Below are 10,982 nucleotides of genomic sequence, written 5' to 3'. Positions count from 1 at the left end.
TGTTTTATTTTACTGATAAGAATTACGTTGTGTCTAAAAACAACAAACAGAAGCAGGCAAAAGTTAGTACAAAAAATTGCTCATTTCCCCTCACATGTAATATCAGCTGCCAAGCAGTTAAGGTTTTACAAATCACATGAATGTGCACTTTAATGTGGTTAAAGGCAAACTTCTGGTATTGGTTATAAAAAGATGTGTTATTGGTGTGTTAAACATCCACTTTAATCTTTTTTAGTCTCAGGATTGTCCCTCCAGATACAGTAGTTGAGGGAGGTGGCCAGGAAGAGCCAGGCCAAATAAGGGGTCATGAGCAGCGTAGCAGTGCGGCTCACTGGGTACCAGGACACCATGGTGGCTGCTACTGTGCCTGTGAGCATAACAAGCTCTATAAGGGCCTGCAGGGAAAAGAGCACAATAACAGAAAAACTGTAATTAATAATTTGACTTTATCCTACTGTTTTATTTGGTAGTTTTTAATTACAGATTGCAGTGCTACTTAGCAGCTCTCAAATATGGTGCAAATTCATTAAATTCTGACTTAAAGTACAATGCATAAAGCAATAATATAACCATGGTTTTCACTGCATTAAAGATGTGGTTATATTGCATATTGTTTTTATGTAGCTTAAACAATAAATGATTTTCACCAGTTTGATCTTGTGCGCCCCAAAAAAGATGGGGGTCCATGCCCAATTCAGTGCAAGCTGCAGACCATAGAGCCCCAGTGGGACAAGAGCATCCTCTGTGAAGCCTCCCAGTTCTTTCCAGATCAGATATGAACCATATCTAAAGTGGTTAAGAAAAGCAATGATTTAGTTAAAATGGTTTTAGAATGGTTTAGTTAAACATGGAAAAAAAAACATGCATAAAACAACATAAAATTTAAACAATAATCTGAGAGATGTTAATTCTCTCAATCTTCTGAATGATTATTTTAAACTGACAGTAATACATTTTCCTATATTTTCATTAACAGACTTTGGTATAAGTTGATGCATGCAACACACTCTTTTTGAAAAGTGTTTACCACTAATTTACATCTTTCCTTTAATTACAGTTTTTTGATAATTTGGAAACTTAGTAGTTTTGCAAGAAGTATTTTTCTCATTTCTGCTTGATTTGAGACTTCAGTTGTTGCCAAAGTGACAGATCTAGACTGCTAACAAGCCAGTCAATCTACACTGTTTTAAAATGAGGCAAAATAATGACATAAATTTGCTGAAAAAAATCATAGACTTCACATTCAATAAAACCTAATTAATTTTAAAAAATGCATTATTGGTTTCAGCATTATGTTAGACTATACTTACCCCATGCCTGTGTAAAGAGTTGTCCAGACCACTGGAAAAGCAGAATTAGGTGGCCTCCATGATGGCTTGTTAAGTGTTGTATACCAGGTCTTCACCTCTTTACGTGTGATATAACCTCCATAAAACCCACCAACATGTGGTAGGGCAGTCAGACCCAACAATGGAATCCACATATCTATAATATACAAAGGCCCAGAAATATCCATTTGATTGTCACTATAGAATTAACTTCTGTGATAAAACACATTGTTCCTTATTTATCAAAGCTGTGTAAAAAATGCAGATTTAAGTGCAATGAATGACGTATTAAACATTAATCACCTGATTCATTAATTTTTTTTTACATGTGGAAACAACCCAGTATTAAGCACGGTTGATGAACTCCACACCATTTATCATTTACAACATAAAATTCATGTGCTAATGTCTGCACTCCCAAACTTGAGTTCTCCCTGCTCCCTCTTCTGCCCAAAGTTCATATTGTTGAAACTGAAATTAAATTAAATGTGAAAAATAAATAAAACCTTAAGTTTAAGCCAATAGAATGATGTGACTGTGTAATGTTAATTTCCTACAATAATATATTTACAAAATGTATTATTGCAATTATTTACTGCACCTGCTGTTAGCTGAATACATTGACCGGTATCCGTGTATAAAATTAAATGTAATATGTATAAATAAAAGTGAATGAAAAATAAGTGTAATAAACAGAATACAGAATTGATGCAGGGTTTTTTTTCTACATGTGTACAAGTAAAAATAACTACATCCTGAAGGTAAGAGAAAATTCATCAGAAGTCCAATAAAAGTAAATAAAGTGTGGATTAACGTACGACTGAGCATCTGGCTTAATGAACCTAGACATAAGACCACTGTAGATTTAAACACTGGTGCAGCAGGGGCATCACTACATATTGGAATATATCTGGAAATGGTCTGGACACTTTTCAACAAATCAGACAATTATAATTCAGAAAAAGATTACTTTTTTTTTTTAGATATCTTCAATTAAGACATCATTTTTATGTAGATATTAACCCCAAAAACCAGGATAGAAAGTCCTTAACATTTTTATAGAAGAATGTAAAGGAAAACTGACTATAAAACAGATTTCTATTACTTACTTAGTATTTCAAATGGAAAATAAACCTTAACTACATTAAGCTTAAATGGGAGGAAGAAGCTAGTATAGAACTATCTGAAGAAGACTTGTTAAACATTAGTAAAACCATAGCAACCACTTCAAGCTCTAATTTATGGAGGGAGTTTACCTGGAAGAATACTGCAAAGTATTTTATTACTCTCAGAGCGAAGGAACTTCATATAAAAAAATGCTGAACATGGTAAATGTTGGAGGAAATGTGAGTATACATCAGTCGGCCACTTCCATATTTTTTGGGAGTATTATAAGATTTCCTTCTACTGGGCAGTGTTTAAAACTTCAACTGATTTCAGGACTGCAATTGGAGGAGAGTTTCAGTGTATTTTATCTGGGCAATATAACAACTGGATTGGAGACAGATACCTGTTACAAATATTACAGGCAGCCAGCAAAAAGGCTATAACATGAAGATGGGTAAATGTGAAAGCGCCAACAGTGTCAGAATGGATGGACATAATACATGAAATTTACATTATGGAGAGACTAACTTTTTCCCCTTAGACATTCCTCTGAAAAATGTGAACAATATCGGGAAAAATGAAAATGTTTTCTTGATAAGAAATCAATCTAAATTTGTGAAGTATTTTATGTACAAGGTCCTCAATCTTGAACCAAGATTTATTTTTATTATTTTATTGTATTATTATTATTTTCATAATTATAATTTGTGTTTATTTATTTTTTGTGTCTTAGATATGTTTTTGTTCCCAATTGTCCATGAAAATTTGCAAAATTTTCAATAAATATAGAGTTTATAAAAAAAAGTCCAATAAACTTATGTAACAATTTGAATATATTTCCTAGAAATTTAAAGGCTTCTTAAAAAGTGTTCCTGTGTTCCAATTTGCCCCAATTTAGGACTATGTTGATCCGAGTTAATTAGTAATTTGCACCATCTGAGGGTAAACTAGCCACCGAACTGAATCTGAAACTAAACCTTGTAAATATTATTGATCTATTAAAAAAAATAATAATTAATTTCTCTTTTACAGGTTGTTACATTGCTTTCCTCGTGTCTAATGCAAAACACAAAGCTGAATACACTTTAAATTTCAATTTTTGAAAAAAATTTCTTCATTTCTGAAACAAAACGAGCCAAAAAGAGTTTTTAAAAATAAATTCACCCCTCCCGTGCGACCCTGCTTTTTACAGACTGGCAGAAATAATGGGTTGTTTCAAAACGCTGGTCACATGACAATTAAAGTGCATGGCTGCTAAGATAAAGGGGGAGGGTCAGCTTACTCACTGGCCCATCTTACTCCACTCTTATGGAGTCAATTTTCTGCCAAAGGTTTTACACAAAATATTAAAACCTATCAAATAGATTAAGCATATAATAAAAGATACTTTCACTTTTTCAAGATTTTGCAGATAAAATTATTTTTCTGCTGTCTGTTTTTGGAGTTTTGGCACGCTTTTCACGGGTACAATTCTCTTGGCTGCGATGACCTTAAATGTCTGTTAGTCAGCTGAGTTTAGTCTGACAGGTGCGCCGAAACCACTCACAACAGAAATTGTTATAACACACCTCCATAGCATTAGTTGAATATAGTGAAATCCCCTACGTACATACTTTGTATATCTACAATATACAAATCATACTGTAACATATTTAATTCTAACACCTTTATCAACGTCTAAAGCAAAAATTCAGTTTACCTGCTTTGTTCTGCCTTGTATGGGAACACTTCACCGTCGGTGGGGTGGGTGTGGCTAGATATCAGGGCACCTGTCAATCCAAACTCTGTTGACCAATGGAGATACGGGGTAAACGCCTAAGAGCCTCCCACCCAAAAGCGTTCCAAAACTCAAAAGCAAAATACAAACAAACAAAAACAGCGTACAGCTTTCATGCATGGAATACTGCCCAGCTGGAAAATCCAGATTCCTCCACAAACAGCATTGAAAATCTGGTCATGTGTCTGGATTTAAGTAATACAGTGATCTTTAGACCCACAGCAACCTTCTACCATTAGTGCTAGATTTTTGCAAGTCTCTTGGCCCAACCCAAATCTTTATCTTTACCAGTTTAAGAAAATTGGCGAACAGATGACAAGTGTAAATATAGCGCAGAAACCTGTAAAGACAAATACATAAATTTATTTCTGTTTAGTCCGTTGTAATAGCACAGGATCTACTACCCTCTATATGCTCTTGCATTACAATATTCAGTTAATTATTATATTTCATTTAAATGACTCAATATTATAGAATATATTCATGGCGTATCACTTTTCCTGGTTTTAAATTAAACCCCTAGGACAAAAAATTCTTGGTGGTGACTGAAGTTATTGTTTGTTACTAAGGGATTTTAACCCATGCAGTGACACAGAGACATGTTACATCACGATTTACTTGTAAGACCTTCCGTGAACCCTACATTAGCTACACTTAGCACGCTAGCAGATCATCCACACAACTTAAGTTTATATTGTTATATTATGTACGTATACATTTATTTTTGTTTTGTCTTGTCATATTTAATCGTCTTACCTCTGTGTCGAGTCTCAGCCGCAGGTTAAGCGCCTGTGTCCTTCTGACCGCAGAACTGCCTGTCTGTACTGAGAGTTTAGATAACAGCGCGGTGGGCGTGTAGGAATTTACGAAAGGCGCCATAACCGTTCAGTTTCGTAACCGCAGAACGGACTGCTGCTGTCCTTTTGTCTGATGTATTCTGACTGCTTGTGTGTGAGGCTCAATGTTGAGAGTTCGTCCGCTATCTTTAGCGCTACATTGGAGACAGAGTTGTGTTTGTGTTGCGCCGCTTTCGCCCAGGTGTTTTTCTCCGCTGATCTCCAAATCATATGGAGCGTCCCAGGAGTACAACTATACATCTCACTGACGCCTGTTCACGCCAGTGTTTACTTAGCCATTTGCGGAAATTATGCATTTTATATCACAGGTTTGAAACAGTATTTTATGAATAAAAACGTCAGAGAAAATAACAAATCCTAATTATGCTGTTATTGTTGTAAAATTATCCATTATTGAATCCGTTACTGTTTGTGGAGCTTCAAAAATGTTGTTTTACATTTTCCTGCTTAAAAGTTTTTAAAATATTAATATGCAATATTTACAATGATGTAAGTCTTAAGAGAATCAAGGGCAACAACAGCATGGCCCATACAGAATGCAAGTGATTAACAGGCTTGATTCTTGTTGAAGAGAAAGAACTGTTTGTGATTATACCAAAAAAGGAAATAAAACCCAGAAAAGGGTTTGCACATTAATACTCTTGTCAGATTCATAATTTGTGTCTTTCATATATCTTCTGTAACTGATTCACTGTGATTAGGCTCATGGTGGCCGCCAGTATATTGCAGGGCATCAAACACCCAGTTGCATACTTTTACACCTGTGGGCAAATTCACATAGAAAAAAAACATGCTTCTGGTCTGGGGAGGAAACGAGCATCATGATGAAACCCACACAGACATGAGGGAGAAAACACAAAACCCCTTACAGTTACCAAACGTGAGGATCTGACCTGGGACCACAATACACTAGAACTGTCAAGCTGTCTGGCAGTGACACTACATGTTCCAACATGGTGCTATAAAATTGGTTTATATTTACAAAATAAAAGCAAGTTGGTCAGCCAAAACATTCAAAAATATACAGTTTTATAATGGTCGGAAGGATAAAACAAATCAGTCTTTTTAATTATTATTTTACAGAATAACAATTTTTCTGGACTATTGCATTTAAGTAAACAGGTTAATAATACTTAATAATACTACATGGATTCAACAACGTGTTTTTTAAATTTCTAATTAAGGTCTGGGAGGAGGTGCAACAGTTTTGTAGCTCTGCGAAGGGCTGGTGCCCCCTCCCTGGGGTGTTCCCGCCTTGCACCCATGATTCCGGGTAGACTCTAGACCCACCGCCACCCTGAACTTGATTAGCGGTTTCAGATAATGAATGAATGAGTAAGGTTTCCTCTGACAATCACACTTCTGGAACAGGATATTCCTTCCTGAGCTGTATTTTCTTACCTACATTTTGTGAAAGATATCTCCTGTGCAGCAGCGTGTTACGAATATAAAATAAAATAGTGTACATTTCTATTTAGCTTTTGCGACTTCACTCAATGTGTCAGATACATAATACTGAAAAGGCTCAGGTCACTGCTTAATAAGAATGAAAGAATAAAAAAAGAGTGTGAATGCTCTAGGTTTGAAATGCTCAATATGTTTGTGACTTGAATAGACTTATTATTGTGAAAATGTGGCAAGTGTCTTGTGCTTAATATTACATTTACATTACATTACATATATTACAATATAACATTGCAGCCCTTGACTTTACACATAGCCCACTATAGAATGCATTACTAGAGAGCTAATATTGTCATCATAAGAATATTGTATTTCATTTAATGTAAAAAATGGTGGCAGTGATTTAATCATTTAATTTTATTATGTATTTTAATGTTATTAAGGTTTAAATTGCATACTACACCATAAAGCTTACTGCAGTTTAGCCACGTGGACTTGCTGATTTTTTTTCCCCAAAAAACATTTATTAGCCATTTTCCAGTCTCAGCCTTTAAAGGAGCAGTCTGTAATACTGACACCAAGTGTTTAAAATGAGAACTACAATACATTTTCAAAACAAAACATAACTGCCTCCTGCCTCTTCTCCCCAGATGCGAAACTTGGCTAGGTTGCCAGTTTGACGAAAACTGAACATACACAAATGAGCAAGAGACAAGCAGATACTGGGTTTATTTATCAATTTTGTATTCAAGCATTTAGTTCCACCTAACAGCTCAGTTTAAGAGTCTTATTGGCGTTATTCTCCAGCTACCTTTCCAACTGAAGTAGAAGAAGAAACACCTTTATTAATCCCCTTAGGGAAATTGGCAGTGAACACAAAAACACATATTAGTGAGCAATTCTTCACATACACTAGAGGCAGTGAACATACACACAATCGGAGCAGGGGACAGTCAACCAACTCGATGCCTGGGGTGCAGTTTGGGGATTAGGTGCTCTGCTCAAGGGCACTTGAGCTGTAAATGAATTTTCTCTAACACCTGTTCCAGGTTTTGTACCGACGACCCTCCAGTCTCAAGCTTGCTTCTCTAACCTCGAGGCTATGGCTGCCCCCAAACACAGAGTTATGTGAAGCTAAAGATAACATATAGGTTAAAACCCGTTTTTGAAACACTCCTTATTTACCATTTTATCAATTTAAAACACACAGTCATGTGTACATCATGCCACTAAAACTTCTACCTACTAGTGAGTGCTTATATTTGTGGTGTATTACTGAGCCTGAATTATTTGTTCCACTTTAAATAGAAAAATAAATGAAGCTTTTCTAACAGAACTCTTACCCTTTACTTGTTTAAAACATACACACTCCACAGAGAAACACACATTAATGTGCTTCAATTTTTTCAAAACAAACAAATTACGATATTTACCTTTTCACATATACACCTTTTTCGTATAAAGTGCAAAAAACTCAGTCCTAACACCTTTCAATCATCGCTATGTCTCCCTTTCTTTATATAAAACACACAAACTATGGTGTTCACTCCTTTTAATCAGTACATAGGCATCTGTACTTCTATTTTTTTTTTTTTCAGAAATTACATGCTGGCAGGCAGCATGGTGGCGCAGCAGGTAGTGTCGCTATTACACAGCTCCAGGGACCTGGAGGTTGATGGTTTGAGTCCCGCTCCGAGTGACTGTCTGTGAGGAGTTTGGTGTGTTCTCACTTTGTCTGCGTGGGTTTCCTCTGGGTGCTCCAGTTTCCTCCCACAGTCCAAAAACACACGTTTGTAGGTGGATTGGCGACTCAACAGTATCCCTGTGTGTGAGTGAATGTGTGAGTGTGTGTGTGTGTGTGTGTGTTGCCCTGTGAATGACTGGCACCCCCTCCAGGGTGTATTCCCACCTTGCGCCCAATAAGTCCAGGTTTGGTCCAACCGCGACCCTGAACTGGATAAGTTGTTACAGACAATGAAAGAATGAAATATATAACAATATTGCTTATATATTTAAATCATTTAAAAATATACTGAAGACAACAAAAGCATAATATGGCCAGGTGCACCCAAGCCAGGTGCTTATAACTACATTAAAGTAATTAGATTGAGTTACAGAATATTTTGGACTATTTCAAATACATTTTAAAATATGGGGATACAAGATTTAGATTTGACTGCATATAAAACTATTGTTAGAATATTTAAGTTGCACCCACAATAGACAGGATAATGGAAAAGGTATAAAAAGTGCATTCACCCAAAGCTGAATATTTGCAAGGAAAGATGGTGTGTGCTGAATTTGTGAGATAATTGTCAAACTGTTTACAAGGAATGGGTGGCACGGTGGTGCAGCAGGTAGTGTCGCAGTCACACAGCTCCAGGGACCTGGAGGTTGTGGATTCGATTCCTGCTCCGGGTGACTGTCTGTGAGGAGTTGGTGTGTTCTCCCCGTGTCTGCGTGGGTTTCCTCCCACAGTCCAAAAACACACATTGGTAGGTGGATTGGCGACTCAAAATTGTCTGTAGGTGTGTGTGTGTGTTGCCCCGTGAAGGATTGGCGCCCCCTCCAGGATGTATTCCCACTTTGCGCCCAATGATTCCAGGTAGGCTCTGGACCCACCGTGACCCTGAACTGGATAAACGGTTACAGATAATGAATGAATGAATGTTTAAAATGAGTATTTCTCAACACGGTAGCAAAGGATTTAGATCTCACGCCATCTACTCTATATAACATTTTACAAACATTCAGGAAATACAGAGATGTCTGTCTAGTGCCTGACAGGACACAACTACTGAATATGAGTAACATTTGAGCCCTCATATGTCAGTGACAAATTTATTTATTTATGTATTTATTTATTTTAATGAACTTATTTTGTTTACTTGGATATTGCCAATTGTTAAAGCAACATTAGATTGTATGTGTATGTGTATTTTTTGTTTTTGTATGCTTAATTTAAAATTACAGCTTGAAAATCATTGTAATTCTTCACTGACCTGTAATAGGCAGAATAGAGCCTCTGTTGTTGCTTCTCTGTTGTAACTTTTGGAGGTGGGAAGGAGTCTCAAAAATGGATTGAGTATAAGGAAGCTCAGAGAAGGAACGCTAGTTGGCATTTATTAGTCTTAAAGGCAGAAACCATTTAAGGATAAAGAGAGATAGGTTATGTAAAATGAAGTATATGGTTATATAAAATCAAGAATATGAATTTTGAGAGTGGTGAGTGATTCTGGCAGATCTAACTACAACAGTCAAACTAAAAAAGAGAACCAGCAAGGCAATACAATGAAACAGAAAAATTGAAATCATTGCAAGTAAAAAAGCATTGTAAGGTTCTAAACCACACAATGAAAATATTCCAGGGGAAAGGAACATTAAACTTCTTAGAGATTATTGAAAAATGGTGATCATGTTGCTTTGCATTTGGTGATGGTATTGTAGGGCAATTTTGACAAAATATATGTAAGATATTGCAGCTCCCTTGACTAATGTGAACTGCTAAGTGTGTAAGAAATGTAAAGTTAATTCTTCTTATGGACCCTGTGTAATGCAACTTTTAACTTTATGTTCTCAGTAGTTAATAGAACAACAGTGGAAATTCTTGTTAAGAATCTATCAGCACATCAATTCAAGTTTGTTAATTCTAGAACATCCCTGGAGTGTGTTCTCTAATGGATTTTACAATAGATGCTGACACTGATTTAACAGGATCAAATAAAATACCAAAGAGGTGTTAGTAGCTGTCAGAATTAGTCTCTGTTTTGGTGTGTTCATGTGTTTTGATCTTGTGGTTTTGTTTGACATGTGCTACGTTTCTTGGCCTGTCTCCCTTAACCCTTAGCCAGTCGTGTTACTAAGCTTGCAGATGCATCCTATTGTGTCACGTTATTTAAACGTGTTTTTGGTTTTGTTTTGTTGTTCATTGTAAGTCTGTTGTTCTCATGCCTAATTTTCAGGTTATGGTTTCTAGATTTATCTCTATCAGTTTATGTCTATGTTCTCAGTGTGTGGTTAATAATATAAGCATGAATTGGATGAAAAGAGGAGCTGGGGTAGTGGTGTTCACATTTTCATCAGGAAAAGGTGAGAGGAGTAGGTGGTTTTATATAGTGCATAATAATGGAGAAGGTATATTTTGGCATACTTCTTCCCCCTTTGCTGTATGTGGTACACTCAAGGGTACATATTTAGTACTCGTAGTTAGCAAAAAAGATTGTACCATGTTCTCTATTAATTGTAATTGCATTGTTTTCAAACTCCCAATTTCATCTACAGGATATTTAGATTTTGTTTATATAAAAAAAAATTTCCTATACAATTCTATAATGAAAAATAATGAAATATTCACCTCTCCTTATAAATTTTTTTTTCCACTAAGCAAAACGTAGATTAACTTGATTAGCGGTATCCAAACATTTGCCCAAGGCTTTGGCTTTTAGAGGACCTCCAACTTAACAAGGATTAAAACGAAAAAGTAAAGACACGTGTTTGGATGCGCAGTGT

The 10,982-nt window shown here is 36.0% G+C and overlaps 1 protein-coding gene across 3 annotated transcripts; it reads right to left on the bottom strand.

The window, feature by feature from the left end:
• Positions 1-39: 39 nt before the first annotated feature.
• On the bottom strand, positions 40-5,263 carry tspo (translocator protein). Of its 3 annotated transcripts, none has more exons than XM_066663746.1 (5): positions 4,969-5,262; positions 4,135-4,282; positions 1,311-1,485; positions 648-786; positions 41-395 (listed from the first exon to the last, which is right to left on the bottom strand). In XM_066663746.1, the coding sequence occupies exons 3-5, from the start codon at positions 1,481-1,483 to the stop codon at positions 222-224; spliced, it is 486 nt and encodes a 161-aa protein (XP_066519843.1). In that variant the 5' UTR covers positions 1,484-1,485; positions 4,135-4,282; positions 4,969-5,262; the 3' UTR covers positions 41-221. The 3 variants fall into 3 exon arrangements, with proteins under 3 accessions (XP_066519844.1, XP_066519843.1, XP_066519842.1); XM_066663745.1 differs by having other exon boundaries at positions 4,135-4,219; positions 4,969-5,261; XM_066663747.1 differs by lacking the exon at positions 4,135-4,282 and having other exon boundaries at positions 40-395; positions 4,969-5,263.
• Between the last annotated feature and the right edge of the window lie 5,719 nt (positions 5,264-10,982).

Source organism: Hoplias malabaricus, chromosome 3 (assembly GCF_029633855.1).
Source record: "Hoplias malabaricus isolate fHopMal1 chromosome 3, fHopMal1.hap1, whole genome shotgun sequence".
Lineage (NCBI taxonomy): Eukaryota > Metazoa > Chordata > Actinopteri > Characiformes > Erythrinidae > Hoplias > Hoplias malabaricus.
This window is presented reverse-complemented; position numbering and strand designations above follow the sequence as displayed.